Consider the following 18818-nt stretch of genomic DNA (forward strand, 5'->3'; position numbering starts at 1 on the left):
CAATACAGCCATCTTCTCAGGAAAACTCTTCACAAAGTTCAAGAGGTCAAGACACAAAGACTTTAGCAACTAATCCACACCTAATGACCCACCTAAGTGGTACTCAGGATATCACTCAAGAAATCACTCAAGGTATCTCTCAAGTAATTAAGGAACAAAAGAAGAAAAGGCACACTAGCCTGGGAACTTCCTCTCTGCCCAGAACATTGGAGGCTAGACACCACACCCCCTCTACAGTATTTATAGGAACTCAAACATTGAGATCCCGCTCTGTTCCAGTAACAAGAAGCCGAAAGCACCAGCCTGAAGATGACGAGTGAGACCTCGTCGAAACGTCGCCTAGACACCCCAACTTTTACACGGGAAGACACCCGAGGACACCAAAACCTGCATATATATATATATATATATATATATATATATATATATATATATATAATGAAGAGATGGAGGGAAAGATAAAGGGGAGGGGGAGTGCTACAAGCAGACAGAAACATGGGAGAAAGGAACTCAGAAAGAACATTATTAATATTTATTTATTTAGCACCATTATCAGTCTTTGGCTGATTAACATCCTATACTCCTTTAAAGATGTTTGTGAAAGCGGGTTGGGGGTGAGGTGTTACTGATTTGTTTTGTTTTTATTCTTTTTATTGTGGATTTTGTGTTTTCAGCTTGTGTTTTTATGCTGTGAACCACCCTGAGATCTACAAGTGAAGGGCAATATACACATTTAAAATGAAATAATGTACATGGTACTTTACAAAGAATGCGAGTCTGTACTCAAAGGGGCTCACAATATTGAAAAAAGATGCATGTGAGACTACAGAGGAAGTGGGAAATGAAGGCAGACAAAGACAGGGGAATACTACTTCAGTTACTTAGGGTGCTGTTCCCAGATGTGAACAATTGAGCAACAACCAATAATTGCTATTTAGCTTTAAGCAGAAAGTGGAGAAGCATTTCTGCTTCTAGAAATCTCTTTAGTCAACTGAATAGTCCTCCACTTTCCCAGACCCCCCCAAGTGTGTGTGTGTTGTGGTATTTGTATTGGAACCAATGTGAGGGAAAGGGTTATATGCTTCCTAAAAAGCTTGTCTGTAAAGCTTATGGGGTTTTTTTGGTAAGTAAATCACTCTTTAAAAGCAACATTTTCAATTTCTGCACCTGGGTTTGGATTTCTAAGGTCATCTTAGTTTCCCAATCTTGTAACTGACCAAGGAAGACATGTCTTAGCAAGCTCAGACCACATGTTTGACGCTATCTTTCTGTATATTCTGCCTGTGTTCTCCTTGCTGCTTAGATAAATGCATGAACCTGACCTTTGGAATGTTTTGTAAGTAAAGAATTTTAAACTTACTTAACAATGTGTGATCTGTTCAATGCAAGAGAGGCAGAAAGAGGGGAGTGTTTATGCAACCAAGTGGGATAAAAGGGTCTAACAACCTATATTTCCATGTTCTAATACTGCTAAACTTTTGAGAGTTTAAACTGTGCTACTGGCGGCTCTCTTCTGCTGGACAGTGAGTTTAGCCCGCATTTTGAATCCAGGCACCTATCCAATTCTTTTGTTATTTTAACCCCCCCCCCACATGGGTCAAACGGTTCATATTTACCCCCACGATATGGCCACTTCCTAAGTTTGTGCATGCTAAGGAGTGAGAATTGCTCATGGTAATCATAATTTACCTAATTGCTTCTAGATATTTTCCTAGTGTGATGAGCATCAGTTTCACTAAAATAAAGGTAAAGGGACCCCTGACCATTAGGTCTAGTCGTGACCGACTCTGGGGTTGCAGCGCTCATCTTGCTTTATTGGCCAGCATGACTAAGCCGCTTCTGGCGAACCAGAGCAGCGCACGGAAACGCCGTTTACCTTCTCGCCGGAGCGGTACCTATTTATCTACTTGCACTTTGATGTGCTTTCGAACTGCTAGGTTGGCAGGAGCAGGGACCGAGCAATGGGTGCTCACCCCGTTGCGGGGATTCGAACCACCAACCTTCTGATCGGCAAGTCCTAGGCTCTGTGGTTTAACCCATTGCCACCCGCGTCCCTCAGTTTCACTACACCTCCAGAAATTAATCAGAAACAAATTAGCTGAACAAACTCAACAGGATAAGCACTATTGGCTAGATGAGAATGTTTTTCTCCTGCATCAGCATTAATCTAGCAATGACTTTGGTATTTCAGTGCATCAGCAATTCAGCTAGGCTCCTCCTGTGACTCATCAAACTGAATCTTGGACCCATGCCAACCTATCACTTTTATCCTTAGCCACTCCTGTTGTTCCATAACAACAAAAAATTGAAATCAAAACTTGGCAACACAACAGAGGTAAGGTCATTAAACAGCTAATTCACTTACAGCTAAAATTGAACTATAAACTGTACTTGCTAAATCTACATAATAGATCAAAACATGTCTGAAAGACCTTTACATTATCAGTTATTAAAGCTCTTTGATTACTTTGGCCACTCACTGACACTGTGGTTATCAGCTCAAGGCCACCATCTCAGGTATCTAATCCAATTCTCTTTTAGTCTTTACATAGATTTTGGTCCAACAGCAGGCACAGAAATTTTGTCCAGAAATGGTTAATTAATAGCTTACATGGGTTACTTTAGTACAGTTAAGTGAACAGGTGTTCCTGCTGAATATAAAAAGTGGCCCTTTGTCGTCTTCTATATCAGTCTCGGGCTTCAGTGTAAACCATTGTTTCATACTTGACATTTCACTATAATTGTCTGAAATGGTTTCATTGCTTTTGATATGGGGAATAGTGGTGATTCTGTGCTTAATGCTATGGCTTGTTCTGGGAATAAGGAGGAGGTAAGAAGGATTGTATTCATATATTATTTCATGAAGTTTTCTTCTCTGTTTAAAATCATAATACATTAGCATTTGTGTTTATTAATTAAAATTAATGATATATATTATATTTTCATATATTAGTAATGTGTATAATTATATAACGGTATAATTTTATAAAATTAGTACCGTATGTTTAAGAAAACAGTCTGGTTTAGTGGTATCTAGTTTGTTTGTTTATTTATTTAATGATTCACTTTTTGTGTGTGCATGCTTTCCAAAAAAGGTGAGATGCTCCCAATTACTTAAACTAGGCACATAATAAATATAAAGAAAAGGAACCAATGCATGCAACATATCTGTGTCAGCTAATTAATTATGTGAATTGGAATAAAGAGTGTCTAATTTATCAGAAGTGGCTAGCATTGTTCCTTTGGTCTGCATAATGTAAGCAGGATGCTTAATGACTTTTCCTACATTGTCATTATACTGTTTCTGTTTTTTGCTTGTTAGATTAAAGAGAGAGAGAGATGAATGTTATCTGTGTGTGCTTTCTATTGAACGATAAGAAGATGTACTACTAAAATGTAATCTGCAGCAGACATCCAAATGGAGGAATATATCCAAAGACATAGCAATTCAGCATGTGCTTTCCGTTCCTTGCCCCAAATTGCAACCTTGGTTCAAATATGAAGCTCTAAGTGTGAAAGAAGCCAACAATAATTCGTTTATCTTTCTTTGATGGGTTCAGATTATTTGATTGCCCATGAGATTAATGATCAGTAACGTTCCACAATACTGCATTAAATTTTCCCTACTTGCTGTTTTACATGTGCATCACTATTGATTGGATGAGGGAGAAAACACATCTGTGTAGGCTTCTAAAGATTCAACCAGGCTGTTCAAGGAGGCTTGAATTAGCAATAAAATGTGAATGTGGACATGTGCACTGACTATGCATGAAAGCAGCTGCTTTTGCATGAGAATCTTCACTCTGAAATCAGAGCAGTAGTTGAGTAATAGATATGCAGAACAGTCAACACAGTTAAAGCTGGCAGGCTTGATTTCTACACAGACGCACACACAGCAGCAATACTAGTCAATCTATTGTTCCAAAGAGCAAACAAGGCAGAGCACTCAAACCAAACAGATATTGCATCTATTGCAGTAAACCAGCTGCCAAGTCTGGGCTTAGCAGACTCTCAGAGGTGGCTTCTTTCACATAGAAAATACATTTTAAAATACAGATTTATATCTCAACTCTGCCCAACACACATGTGTGCTCTGTAATATTCATTTGGTAATAAAACCTATCCAGGTAAACATATTTTGCCATGAACTACAATTTCTATTTAAAATAAAAAGACACACCAACCAAGAGTAAACAAGGTAGAAGTGATATGTTTAAAAGCAAAGGTAAATTTCATCAAATTTGATTTACAGTGTGTCTGATGCATTCTCATTATCAGGGCTATAACAAGCTTCTGTATTGTACCAAACTCATTATTTGCCAGTTATCTACTGCCTTCTTAGTGCATTTATTACTCAGAGGAGGGCAATTCCTTCTAGCAGTGATGGATGTGTGTAATAAATAGATTCTTGCGCAGCAGATTTGAAGGTCGTATATTAATTTACAGCCATAATCTTTACCTTGTATATATTGCCTTTTGCAGACGTCCAAGTGAGCCACCCTTGGAGAATGGGCTACTGCCGTATCTTGGCTGTGCTTTGCAGTTTGGCACTAATCCTCTCAACTTCCTCAGGACAAGACAAAAGAAATATGGTCCCATTTTTACTTGCAAATTGGCTGGAAAATATGTTCATTTTCTCACTGACCCCTTTTCATATCATACAGTGATGGGACATGGAAGACACCTGGACTGGAAAAAGTTCCATTTTGCAATCTCTGCAAAGGTAGCATTTAACTTTACCTGTTAAAAATATTCATACTCTATCCTTCATCTATACAGACACCAGAACTATGGAATATGAAATAAAAGCAGCAGCAACAAAATATGTACAAAAATAGACTACAGTGGTACCTTGGGTTAAGTACTTAATTTGTTCCGGATGTCCGTTCTTAACCTGAAACTGTTCTTAACTTGAAGCACCACTTTAGCTAATGGGGCCTCCCGCTGCTGCTGCACCGCCACAGCACAATTTCTGTTCTCATCCTGAAGCAAAGTTCTTAACCTGAAGTACTATTTCTGAGTTAGCGGAGTCTGTAACCTGAGGCAAATGTAACCTGAAGCATATGTAACCTGAGGTACCACTGTATTGGGCATCTTAAAACAACAGAGCAAGCTAAACAAATATCAGCTTACTGAACTTAAAATGCCCCAAGAAGGGAGAAATACCCAATATAAAAACTGTGCCACCAAACAGCAAATTTGAGCTGACATTACAAGTGAGACATAGTTTGCATCACAGGCCAAACTGGGGCACTTGCTGGGCCAAATTTGGCCTAGGGCCCGGAGGTTCCCCTCCCACCAGATTGAACTTGACTCTTACTTGAAATGATCTTTACTCAGACTAGTAACAGTGCAGGCTTGGCAGCAAGCCCAAGCTCCAGAAGTCAAGTTTCCAAGATACACGAGCGAGACCAGAAGTTCATAACTGAATGGAAGCTATGAATGTGCCCTGAGAGTTGAAGTGCTCCTCCCACCAACTTTTAAAGATCTGGAGTGAGCTCTCTCACAAGACTATCTCACACTATGATGCTACCACGTCTGTACATGGATGCTCCATCTGTGCAGATGTGCCTGATCCCACCTATGATAGTGGCACCTGGTTATTGGAGACAAGACTGTGTCCTGCCCCTCTGTCTCACGCTTCAATGTCACCTTGCCCTGATCAGCCTCTGTCTCTGACTGGTCAAATCTTCCCAGCTACCTGCTGAGGCTCTGTGCTCCGTGAGAGGGATGGTGGAGAGAGCCAGCCGATCTTCTACCCCTTCTTTCTCATGTGGAGTCATGTTAGCCGTCCAGCCCTCCCCCCCCCCCCGCATCTGTTCCTCCATGTTTCTCCTTCTCCTCTTCTTTCTGGGGCTGCCAAACCATGCCAGATCCTAATGGAGCTAAGGGAGATCCTTCTTACCTTTTTAAAGTGCAATTGGAAGTGGAGCCCAAGGTTCTCATTAAGTTGTAATTAGTTTCCCTTAATATCCACATCTCAATAATATGACTGTCTCCACAATGAGTCTTAAATCCTTCCTTAATGTACATGAAAATTGATTTTAAGTACATATTTAAACGAATCAATATTGGTCCATTTAAGAAAATTAAGCTGCATCTTTGTGCACTTACTTGGCAGTAAGCAAGCCCCATTTAAATTCCTAGGCTTTACTCATGAGTAACATATATAGGATTGTGAACCACAGATTGCTGGAATAGATATTAGTTTACGATATAGTTGCTATGAATTGATTTGTTTTGATGTCTAGGTAAGTTTTATTTTAATTTGAAGTAAACGAATACATATTGGCAGCAACAATGCACAGATTAACGTTCCACCAGATCAGTCTTACCATGACCTAAATCTGATTGATTCCGGCTCCATTTCCATCCATGCTAACCTAGATTAAGGCCCAATGAGTGCAGTAGGGCTTTCTTCAAAGTAAGCATGGAAAAGAGGGTGCCCTCAGTGGTACTTATTTCCAGTAAAGTATGCTCTGGATTACTGGTTCAGTGTCCAAGCCTTATCTATTGTCTTCTATGAAATTTGGAATGCTATTATGAAAGCTGAAGTACATTTCTATAGTGTGTGTGTGTGTGTGTGTGTGTGTGTGTGCGTGCGTGCATTGCTCAGTACTGGTAACAGCAAGTTTGGACGGTTAATTCGCTTCACTGTCCTCCTTAAAACATAAACCGTCTTCACCAGACAGCTATTAAGATGATGGGTTTCGTAATCTGGAAGACAAGATTTAGGATTACTCTCAAATTTAGTACTTAATATCATTTTGCCATCCTCCTTGGCAAAACTACAGTCTCTTCCAACTCCTCTTGGAGACAATTACAAAGCCTTAAATGGATACTGGATAGGGGTTCTAAGTGGTCATACTTTATCTGCCAACATCCATCAGCATCCATGTTTAATGACTGCTATTCCTGTACTAAATTATGGAGAAAATATTTTGCATCTGATTTCACTTGTAAATTATTCTTCACTTAGGGCAGCATCCAAAGCGCTGCAGGCAGTTTTCTGCTTAGACACAGAAGCTTTTCAGCTGTATCTCAGGATGCAGCCTCCCAACAAAGGCCCTCAGAGTTGGAATGCTTTTCATAAATGGTACCCTATGAGATACAAAGGGCTGTACCTGCCTGCCTGAATAGCTATTTTGCTCTCACATGCCAGCAGGCAGCGGTGTGGGCAGGGGGAAGGGATCAGATAAATAATAAATTGTGATGGGTGGCACTTAACATTCCCCATTTTTTCACAACAGGCATTTGGACATGGTAGTATTGACCCAGATGATGGAAACACCACTGAGAATATACACCACACCTTCACCAGAAACCTGCAGGGTAATGCATTAACCTTTCTCGCTGAGTCCATGATGGAAAACCTGCACTATGTCATGGTAGAAGCAAATGCATCGAGAATTGACTCTAGTGATTGGGTAACTGATAAACTTTATGAATTCTGTTGCCGTGTGATGTTTGAAGCTGGGTTTCTAACACTGTTTGGCACAGATTTTAACCCAGTGGGCCATGACAAGGGCCTTTCTGCCAACCAAGAAGCCCACAGAGCATTTATCCTCAGTTCCCTGGAGAACTTCAAGGCATTTGACCAAGTCTTTCCGGCGCTTGTGGCAGGCCTACCAATCCACCTGTTCAAAAGTGCCCACAGTGCACGAGAGAAGCTGGCTGATGCTCTGCTCCACAAGACCCTTAAAAAAAGAAACAACATCTCTGAGCTCATTTCCCTCCGCATGTTCTTCAATGATACTCTCTCCACTTTTGATGAAAAGGAAAAAGCAAAGACCCACCTTGCAGTTCTGTGGGCTTCACAGTCTAACACAATACCTGCAACCTTTTGGACTTTATTCTATCTTATTAGGTAAGTAGCTACATTTCCCATGCTACAGACTTTGGCTTACCATTTACCAGATGGAACGTAACATGGTGGACATGTCGCTGCTAATGAGCTGCATTTCCCTGCACTGGTGATGGACAGTGCAAGCCTAATGATGTCTACTCAAAAGTAAGTCCTACTGAATTCAATGGGGCTTACTCCCAGGTGAGAGGGATGAAGACTGCAGCTTTATTTCTTTTGTTCTTTTTACCTCTCCCTCTGCTATCCTAGAGTTGTCCTTAGTTATGGTAGCTCCATGTTCAGAAGTGATGCACATCTAAAAACTAGATTCTGGGGACAAACAAATACAGTGGTACCTCATGTTAAGAACTTAATTCATTCCGGAGGTCCGTTCTTAATCTGAAACTGTTCTTAACCTGAGGTACCACTTTAGCTAATGGGGCCTCCCGCTGCCACCGCAGCACCACGTGATTTCTGTTCTCATCCTGAAGCAAAGTTCTTAACCCAAGGTACTATTTCTGGGTTAGTGGAGTCTGTAATCTGGTACAACTGTAATTGAAGATGGCTATTGCCCTGATGTCCTGCTTGTATATTTCCCAGGAGTGGGGACGGGCATGAGGGTTCGGCCAAAAGCAAGTTACTTAGGTAGGTGTTACATGTTTGGAGGGTGTAGTTCAAAGTGGTCATTTCATACTGAGTTGGTATGAAAGACAACATTCAGTGCTAGGACCAGGGTACCTAGAGCAGCCAATCCCAGCTTGGATCTTTCAAAGCCTCCAAGATGATCATGCCATCCTTGATAATTCAGGCCTGCCTGCAACTCTCCCATGCCTTTGGATGCACCTGCAGACAATGACTCGCACATTCTTTTTCTTGCACTAACTGCATGGACTAGATTTCAGTATGCCTTTTTTAATTGTACTATGATTTCAGTATGCCTTTTTTTAATTTCAGGAATCCAAAAGCAATGAAAGCAGCTATTAAAGAGGTGCAAAGGGTGTTAGAAAATGCTGAGATAAAGATAGACTCGACCAGGAAACCTATTTCTTTGAACCGGAAACAGCTGGATGACATGCCTGTATTAGGTATAGTTGCTTAACCTGAATCCTCCACTTTTACATACTAACGATAAAATAACATATGCCAGTATTTAGGAACCATTATATGATTGAAACTGATCAGTTCTCTAATGCTCTTAGTTACAGTCACGTTATGTGACAACAATCAGTTTCTTTCTAACTACATTAGTGTTTGGTGGAAGCATACAAATTCCAAGGAATTTTGTTGTTCTCCCCATTGACTTTCTTTTATTTGTGTCCATCACATTACTTTGAATTTTGCAATCTGAGCAGCAGCACACCTGTGTATACTGTATCTAGGTTGAAGGTTTCTCTTTCTTCCTTTCCTACACAGATAGTGTTATCAAGGAAGCAATAAGGCTCTCCAGTGCATCTATGACAGTCAGAGTTGCTAAGGAAGATTTTGTTTTGCAATTAGGCAGCAACTCCTACAATATCCGCAAAGATGACACCATAGCTCTTTACCCCCAGCTGTTGCATTTCGATCCAGAAATCTACTCTGATCCCCTGGTGAGTAATTGACAGCTTCAAAACAAAGCTGCGCACATCAGCAGAATTGCCTTAGTGCTTGCAGCCAACCACTTGACATCAATATTGTTGCCTCTTATTGCACACAAGTGCTGGTTTTTTGCTAGATGGATTCCAGATCTCTTTAAAAGAGGCATTCTGGAGTGAAGCAAGGAAGGAACATTTAGCACCAGCAGTTGTATGCCAAACAAGCAGAAACTTTGGTAAAAAAATTATGATTAAAAATGTTCCCTCTCCTTTTCCAATTTCATGAGCACAAAAGAGTTGATTAATACTTTAATAATTACAGAACTGCTAGCTGTAATTTATTTTGTATTTCAATAATTAACTGAGATGAATTTATTTTATCTTTATTGAAAAAGAATGGTAGAACATTTGGCAACTCAAGCTTTTGGAGGAACTCGTATACAAATCCAATTTAAAGTATTAAGGAAGATGAATACACATTAATATTTCATTTGCAAATCTGAAATAATCTTATGCTTCCTAAATGATGTTGAGTTTAAAACTGCATTATTTTGGACTTTTTTTTTGCAGACATACAAGTATGACCGCTATCTTGAGCAAAATGGAAAGGAAAAGACCACTTTTTACCGCAATGGTCGCAAATTAAAATATTATTATATGCCTTTTGGATTGGGACTTGCAAAATGTCCTGGAAGATTACTGGCCGTTCATGAAATTAAACAATTTTTGACTTTATTGCTATCTTATTTTGAAGTGGAGCTTCTTGATAAGAATGTGACATGCCCGTCTTTAGACCAATCGCGGGTCGGACTTGGTGTTTTACAACCTGCAAGTGACATTGATTTCAAGTACAGATTAAAATGCCTATGAATGTGTGGAAGAAAAATGTTGTTTGTGTATTTGGTCCCCACAGGGATAAAAAAATTTCATGCAATGATGGCAATGGAATGCATTAGGAAGAATAATGAGGGCTGGGAGAAACTATGTTGCTTAATACGGTTTGTATAGAAAATGTTTCCCTTTTTTATAGGCTCAAAAATAACAAGAAATACTATACATATCTAATCTACTCTATGTGCTACTGCTGGGTCTCCAGTGGAGCTTTTGAGTCATAGTAGGGGTGTCAATGTGAGGAACGTGTGTTCAGAGAACAGAGTTTTGTGCTGGCTAGTAAGAACAAGAGTTTTGTGCTGGCTAGTAAGGAAGAGACCAGCAAATCCACCTGTATATCTCGCTGCTGATTTTGAGGCCTGTGATTTTTGTTAGGATTGAGAAGGGGAGAGAAAAAGCATCCAGGCCTTATTGACACCATCTTTTTATTTTGTGTTTGCTTTTCTGCCCAGTTGCTTCTATAGACAAGGGGTGAGATGCTTCTTGCTGTGGATACCTGTAGGCAACCATTCATAAGTATTAAAAAATACTGCTCGGGATGAGAGCCTGAATGGATTGCAGAATAGGGATGAAAGGTCTTAAGTTGCTCAAAAGTCCCAGCATGAGTCTGTTGTCACAGAGTGGAGCCCTCCTTGCGTGAGAGGCAGAGGGGGAGTGAGTGGGCTGCAACAGGTGAAAAATGGGGTGGGAACTGTTGCTTAAACCAATGGTTGTTTAATCTGTTTGAATGTTCTGTGTTGTTGTTTTTTACCATAGGTATTTGGTTAAATATATGTATATATGTATTGCAAGTAAGTAAATAAGTGACCAAGCTTTTGAGCTGACGGAGAGGTTACTTTATCTCTTTCTGTAGAAGCTGGTTGCATAATGCCGCAAACAAAACTAGCAGACAAACAGACAAAAAGGGGTTATGATTTAGCGTCATCAGGGCAGTTGGTACAAAACTTGTCCTGATCTTTGGAAGAGGATGAAATGCTTATGCAGGCAGGGATGGTGCTTATTTAAGGCTACTATATGCTGGCATTCGATATTCTTAAATGTATCATGTTCCAAACTTCACATTTCTCCCAAATGAGGTGTGTATGTGTACATTGTTTATTTCTGTTCATTACATTTTCTTCAATAAAATATCTCAATCACTTTTCAAAGGTGTCTGATCAATCTTGTAAAATATATAATCAAGCAAATAAATAAATAACTCAGCCATGGGGATGCAAATAATGATCTTGGGCGAAACTCAAAAAAAGCGCTATCCTTGCTCATGAGCAAACAGCTGGTGGGATGTTTTGCTTATAATCATGTAGCAACACTGTCAAAGAACAAAAAACAGGGTGCTTACAAAATACCATATTTTTGGCTGGGATTCAACCACATACTGGCAAATTCAGGCTGTGCAATTAAAGTTGATTTTGAGGTCTCGCACAACAAATCCACTTCTCTAAAAAAATGGCTTTTTGTGATAAGGAAAGTGATGAGAAAAAGCACTGGAAAGTGTGGGATAACAGTTCCTTGATGCACTGAAATCAGATGAAATGCTCAGTAAATAGGCTTACTGGAAGTAGGGATGGAGAACAAATTTGACTCAGTTTGTATTTAAAGGCAAATCTACCTAATTCAATTTTCAAAACATGATTATGATCCAAAACACAGTCTTCCTCTAAAACTGTCACTCTCCAAATGGCTTGTAAAATGTGTATATTTGTCAAAACCACATACAAAAATGTGTTTATTAAACTTACGAGTTTCAATAAAGACATTGCAGTGAAATGATTAATTTTCATTAAAGCTGCTTGGCTGGTGGCAATGGCTGCAGCTGCGTTTCAAAGCACAGAAACAGGAATTTAAAACTGGCAAAGCGAGAAAGCCAGCAAACCGAAATTGCTCATCTGCAAGTGACCTTAGATATTGTATAGTACAAGAAACTGAGCACACTATTACAGCAAAATATTTAAAAAATATGTACCATGTTCTCTCCCCAGAGCATGGATGTCAATGTTTCCCTTTTTAAAAGGGAAATTCCCTTATTCCGAATAGGATTCCTCGCAAGAAAAGGGAAAAGTTGACAGCTATGACCTAGAGTACCAATAGACAATAGTAACCCCACTCTGGCTAATTCCCATCTGGCACCTGACCCTTTCATCTTTAAAGTCAACAGAACTACACCAGTTTGCCTAATATGAAGAACGGAACCCTCCTGTTTACTTAACCTGCAATAACTTCAGTTTACAAGGCTCTTCTGTCCAAATTACCCGAGAACATACAAAGGCTTTTCCAGTGCAATTCATGAAAAGAAGACCAACAGTGTCAAAGTCATCTTTTAGCTTATGAACTAGCAACATAGGCCATAATAATCTGCGTATTAATTACTGATACATAGATGTTTCCTAAGTTCAACTGGACACTGACTTTCCCATTTGCAATTGTAAGGAAAATTCCCAAGCCTTTTACGTGGTTTATGTTTCTTATTTCCAGGCATTCCCAAGCCAATGCTTCTGGGAAACACAGAAGCAGGCATGTATTTATTTCTCATTTTTCTGAAAGCCCTCTCATTTTTGGCCCCCTAGCACCTGATATTCAAAAGGCACTAGTGAAAAGGTACTATTGTAGTGTGGATAGTTCCTACTCAGGGCTACAGCCAGCAAGCCTCACCCACTTCCAGAATACTCAATTACATCCCTCCTCCTCCTCTTCAATTTTTCCCCAGTCAGTCAGCCTTCCTTGCACATGGACCATGATCTGTCCTCAATACGCTGGTTTTGGTCTTTTCCCCTGCTCCACTTGAGTTTTCCACCCTGACGTGTTTTTTTTGTGCTTCTGCAAACCTCGGGGCTTCACCCCCACCTCCAAAGCCTCCTGGTACCTCCATCTTGTGTGCAGATGGTGCCATTTTGTGTGCATTATGCATTCTCTGTCTGTCTATAGGGGAAGTGCCTCAGAACTTGCAAGCTCTGCTTAGCTAATTAATAACAATCACCACTTGGCAAACATTGGAGGACTTCCTTGTGGACTTCCTTCAAACCTCTGGCAGGCCACATTAACTAGATAACAGGAGCATTAACTAGATAAGCCAGGGGTGGTCAGATTTAGCAAAGCCACAGGGAGCACCCCATTTGCCCTGTAGCTCAGTTACTGCACGTGTCCTACGACTATGTGTTGCTCTCTGAGCAATGAATTGCAAAGGGACCAGGAAAAGCTACACTGGCAGAACTGCCTCCCACAGCAGTAGGAAATTGTCTACCACAAAAGTCTACAGAACCTTTACTATAACTAATGAAAGCATATACCACTAGTTAGCTATTAACTCTGGGAAAGAAACAGAAAGCTCCATCCGTGGGGGGTGTTGTTGTTGTTGTTTAGTTGTGTCCGACTCTTTGTAATTGGGATTAAATCTAAATTTACATTTCCTGGGAAACATCACAACCATTTTTGACGAGGGTCAGCTCTGTCACCTGGCCTTGAGTTTTGATTGGCTAGAGACCTCCTCATAGAATCGCAGAGTTGTAGAGTTGGAGGAAACCACAAGGGTCATCTAGTCTAATTCCCTGCAGTGCAGGAATCTTTTGCCCTATGTGGGGCTTGAACCCACAACCATGAGAGTCCCATGTTCTAATGCTCCACCAACTCTGCTGTCTCATGACCTTCCTGAGACCACGCAGTGGGGAACTTAGGTGCTCTGGACCTATGTGCAGTGAGGAGGAGCACAATCCATCCAACCCCCTGTGGACTTCAGCACAGTAAACAGGCTACAAGAACTGCCTCAGAGCACACACAGTGTGAAAACTTGGAACATGCCTTTTGCAAGTTTGTTCTATGCAGGTGTTCTATCAAGCAGTCTTTATCTGAATGCAAACACTACATGGCAAGTATGACTAGCAAACATTAAAGCCATCTCTGGGCTCATTGCTTCTTCAAGAGAATTGGGACATACAGTATGCAAACATTTTTCAGAAAAAATCTGAACTCAGGAAACACTTGAATGTACTGCCTTTTTACAGTGGCTGAATGGCGTGTGCCCAGGTAACTTTTGAAATGTCCTGTGGTGGAAAAGTTAAAGCACCCTACCTTGTTTTATTTCAATCAGCAATGGGAACCTCCACCCCACACACTAAATTAGGCCTGACACTGGGCTGCAGCATTCTCCACTAACTGGGGTTTGCAGGCCAAGTGAAAGGGAAGCCCTACACACAGTGCATTGCAATAATCCAGCCTTGAAGTCCCCAGTGCCTGAACTAAAGGGTTCAGCCTCTCCCATCCCAGGAACAATTTGTAGTATATGTAGACCCAGTACATTTTTCCTGCTCTTCCTATATGGCAGGGGTGGGGAACCTCAGGTCTTAGGGCCATACATGACCCTCCAGGGCTCTCTAGCCAGCTCAGGGGACTCACTGCAGACTCTCTCCCACACAGGCCACACCAGACTGCTGGCCCTGCTTCACACCTTCCTTGTGCGTTTTGCTTGGCTAGGTTGTGCTCCCGAACTGTGATAATGCCTTTTGCATGCCTGGATCTCCATGTGATCCAAGCATGGCTGGATGTGCTGAAACCTCTGACTTTAGGATGACCAGAATAAAGGCTACTGCTCCACCCACTTTTGCCTCTGACCTTGCCTACCTATGCAGCTCCAAAAGGTTCCCCAGGAGGGGCTGTAGGCCTTCAGCCGAAAACGATTCCACACCCTGTCACAGACTTCGTATCAAATGCAGGGCCGGCCCACTTAGGAGGCAAGGTGAGGCGACCATCTCAGGCAGCAAAATCCACAAGGGCAGCAGTTCCTGATGTAGATCTTTCCCTGCTTGTTCCTGGTGTATTTTCCCTCAACCCTTCTTTCCTGGTGGGGAGGGGGGCACTGTTTTGTGGTCTGCCTCAGGCGCCAAAATGTATTGGGCTGGCCCTGTCCAAATAATTCGCTCCATTCCAACAGCTTACTGTTCTTACATTCTCCTTTAAAACCAAGTACTCTAGCTTTGGGATGCGGGTGGCACTGTGGGTTAAACAACAGAGCCTAGGACTTGCCGATCAGAAGGTTGGTAGTTCAAATCCCCGCGACGGGGTGAGCTCCCATTGCTCGGTCCCTGCTCCTGCCAACCTAGCAGTTCAAAAGCACGTCAAAGTGCAAGTAGATAAATAGGTACCGCTCCGGCAGGAAGGTAAACGATGTTTCCATGCGCTGCTCTGGTTCGCCAGAAGTGGGTTAGTCATGCTGGCCACATGATCTGGAAGCTGTATGCAGGCTCCCTCGGCCAATAAAGACAGATGAGTGCCGCAACCCCAGAGTCGGTCACGACTGGACCTAATGGTCAGGGGTCCCTTTACCTTTATTCTAGCTTTCTTTGTAATTTCACATCACGGTTTCAGTTGCACATTGGTTCTCGAACTTAATCCATTCTTGGAGTCCGTTCGACACCCGAAACAGTCCCAAAACCAAGGCACAGGAGCTTCCTGCAGCCAATCAGAAGCCGTGTAAGCCACGTCGGACATTCGGCTTCCAAAAAACGTTCACAAACCGGAACATTCACTTCCGGGTTTCCGATGTTCGGGAGCCAATTCATTTGACAACTGAGGCGTTTGACTACCAAGGTACGGCTGTACATTTAACACGCTGTCCACTACACCATCCTTACTTGGGCTCAAACTACACATCTTTTAACCTGAAACTATTGCAATGACATAGGCAGCCCAATTTAAAGAGCAGAAAGGGAGATTGCAGGTGAAATGTGAGGAACACTCTCCTTGCTTGCTGCTTAAGCCTCTGCAGCCCCTTTGCAGGGGGGTTTTATCCCAGATTTATTCACTTCTGGGATCAGACATGTGAGGCCTCAAGCGAGGAAAACCCCATTGCTTTTTCTCCCAACTCTGCTTTCTATGTGCTTGGGGCAGATTCAAGTTCGAACACAGAGATCTGCCACTGTGTCATGTGTAGTTTGAGCCTCAGGCTATTAACATCAGCTTTACAGAAGAACACGTATTTTACAATATACCAGATAAAGTGTATTGTCAGTAGCGAGCTGATAAGCAGTCAGCCTTGAGTATAAACAGTCAGCCTTGAAAATATAGCCTTGACTAGCACTGGTCAAGGGCCTTCAGTACTCCAGGTATCTTTAATCACTTGTACAGTAAATGGAACCATCAATTATCCTTGAACCTTTGAACAACAGAAGTGATTTCCATTAAATAGATGCCCAGAATTATTACAGTACAAAATATATTGCATTAAGACACAGAGATATAAGCAACACCTTACAGATATAAAAAGACCTTGATTATTGAGCCACACGTAGTTGCCAGCTGATTAAAACTGAGGAATTCTTAGAATGTACTTTAGAGTATTTGACTGGGAAGCCAGATAGATGTCCATATTGAATTAATAAAGTTTTAATCTTAGCAATGGATGAAATTGGATCTGAAATCAAAAGAGCTACATAAACTACAAACAAACTTTTATGTTGTACACCAGACACGTCCACCTCCCAAAAGACTGCAAAGTCAAAGTTGCCGAGCTTTTTTAGGGAGGAGGAGCTTTTTTTTACAACAGTAACAACTATTTTCATTTTCAAACTAGTTGGCAAAACACCCATTTGACACAACGGAGGAAAAGACCGATGGCACGAGGCGGGAGGGGCACTTAAACTCCGCTGCTTATCATTATCACAGTTCAATAGGGATCCTATGATCAACTGCGATCATCATCCAGAGATTGTCCAGTCAATCACAGTCAACCAGTTGGACATCCCTGTTGTACACCAACCATTTCAGAACACTTAATGTCGGAATTCTTACTATGAAACCTCATTGCTGTTGCCAGAGGTTCCATAGCAAGACAACAGTCTGGTTTAGTACCTCTTCCAATTTTAATATAGCCATTTTCAAAGGCATTTAGTCTAATGCTGGCTATGCTTTTATAATATACTTTGTGAATAGTCTTTAAGAATCTACTTCTAAAATGAAACCATTCTAATGCTGCAGTTTAAAAATACCAGTTTAATGAATCAAAAGCTTTCAATGCATCTACAGTAATTTTAAAATAGCTAAAGGTATTCCATGTTGTTTGCTATGCCATATAATATTTAATAGTCTGTGAATTGGATCTGATATTTGCCTACCCTTAATATACCACACTTGATCTTGATGGGCCAATGATGGTAGGATTGTACTCAAGTGATTAGTAAGTACAGTGGTACCTCATGTTACGGACGGGATCCGTTCTGGAGGCCCATCCATAACATGAAAAGCCTGCAGCTTGAAGCGCCGCATGTGTGCAGGTGCACAGTGCGATTTGGCACTTCTGCGCATGTGGCGAAACCTGGAAGTAACCCATTCCGGTACTTCTGGGTTGCTGCGGGACACAAGACGAAAACATGCAACCTGAAGCGGACGTAACATGAGGTATGACTGTACAGCTATGAATTTTTTTATCTTGATTTAACAAATTGATTGGTCTATAAGAGTTGACAACAATTTTGTAAGAAAAATTATTTGAGATGATCTCACCATCACAAGTTTTATTGATTTCATCTTCAGTAATTCTAGAATTTAGGAAGATATTTTGTTCTGTAGATAATAACTGATATAAGTTTTTTTTGTGTCAGATTAATTTGTAGGGACTGGAGAATATAAAGATTGCTAAAATGTTTTGAATTCCTCATGAATTTTCCTAGTATCAAAAGCATGTAAGTCATCTGTGTTGTATCTTGCACCACACCAATGTGATTATGAATTCTGCCATTTCATGTCACCTAATAAAATCATGGAGGAGTGACATGCAGGAAATTATAAGCATTGCTCCCTCCCTCTCCTGTGCTATTTATTCCTGTGTATGCGCTTCATGTACAATCTTAAAGCACAAGCTTAAGTTCCTGGATATTTTTGAATGAGCACCGATAGAGTCATACTTGCCACACATGATATCCCATCATTAGTAGACAGCTTCTTTAAAGTACCCTGACAGTGGTTTTAAAGAGTTTCATGGTTAATAGGTATTTGGCAGAGAGGCGATCAGCTGACCTAACTTCTCATGTCACTGTAGCACTGTGACAGGAATAAGAAATCACATTGACACAGATGTCAAAGAGGCCCTTTGGACAGGGGAGAATGCTAAATCAACTTTGTTAAAAACTGAAATTGATAGTAATATGCAACATTCTACTGAAGTTGTTAAATCATTAGCAAGAATTCAGCTGAAATATCCTTCTTATCCAAAAAGTCTGCCTAATTTAAAGTTAATTCTATTTAATTTTTTTATGCTCATTGTACTAACAAGGACTGTGTTCATCTACATTAATGGTTTTGCAAGAGACTAAAGGTTGAAAACAGCCTCCAGGCTGGATGGCACCTTTTCATGTAGACTGGCTTAAATCCAATTAAAGCAGTACTGGTTAATCATGGGACCAATGCTACTTAACAATTCCTATCCCTGACTAACTGATTTATCAGTTAATCTTCTCCAGGTTTAGCTCAGAGGAAATCATGAACACCAAATTCTGCAAGTCACAAATGCTGTAATTTGGATTATT

At 40.9% G+C, this 18818-nt stretch overlaps 1 protein-coding gene and 1 long non-coding RNA gene across 2 annotated transcripts; one reads left to right on the top strand and one right to left on the bottom strand.

The window, feature by feature from the left end:
* The first annotated feature begins 2686 nt into the window (after positions 1-2686).
* Positions 2687-11456, top strand: CYP7A1 (cytochrome P450 family 7 subfamily A member 1). The gene is made up of 6 exons (XM_083747849.1): positions 2687-2830; positions 4483-4723; positions 7251-7867; positions 8798-8928; positions 9257-9432; positions 9988-11456. The coding sequence occupies exons 1-6, from the start codon at positions 2751-2753 to the stop codon at positions 10285-10287; spliced, it is 1545 nt and encodes a 514-aa protein (XP_083603975.1). The 5' UTR covers positions 2687-2750; the 3' UTR covers positions 10288-11456.
* LOC310848742 lies at positions 4137-11740 on the bottom strand. The gene is made up of 2 exons (XR_014566571.1): positions 5083-11740; positions 4137-4839 (listed from the first exon to the last, which is right to left on the bottom strand). It is a non-coding gene; the product is annotated as an uncharacterized lncRNA (long non-coding RNA).
* Positions 11741-18818: the final 7078 nt, after the last annotated feature.

Source organism: Podarcis gaigeae, assembly GCF_964106915.1.
Source record: "Podarcis gaigeae genome assembly, chromosome: 7".
NCBI lineage: Eukaryota > Metazoa > Chordata > Lepidosauria > Squamata > Lacertidae > Podarcis > Podarcis gaigeae.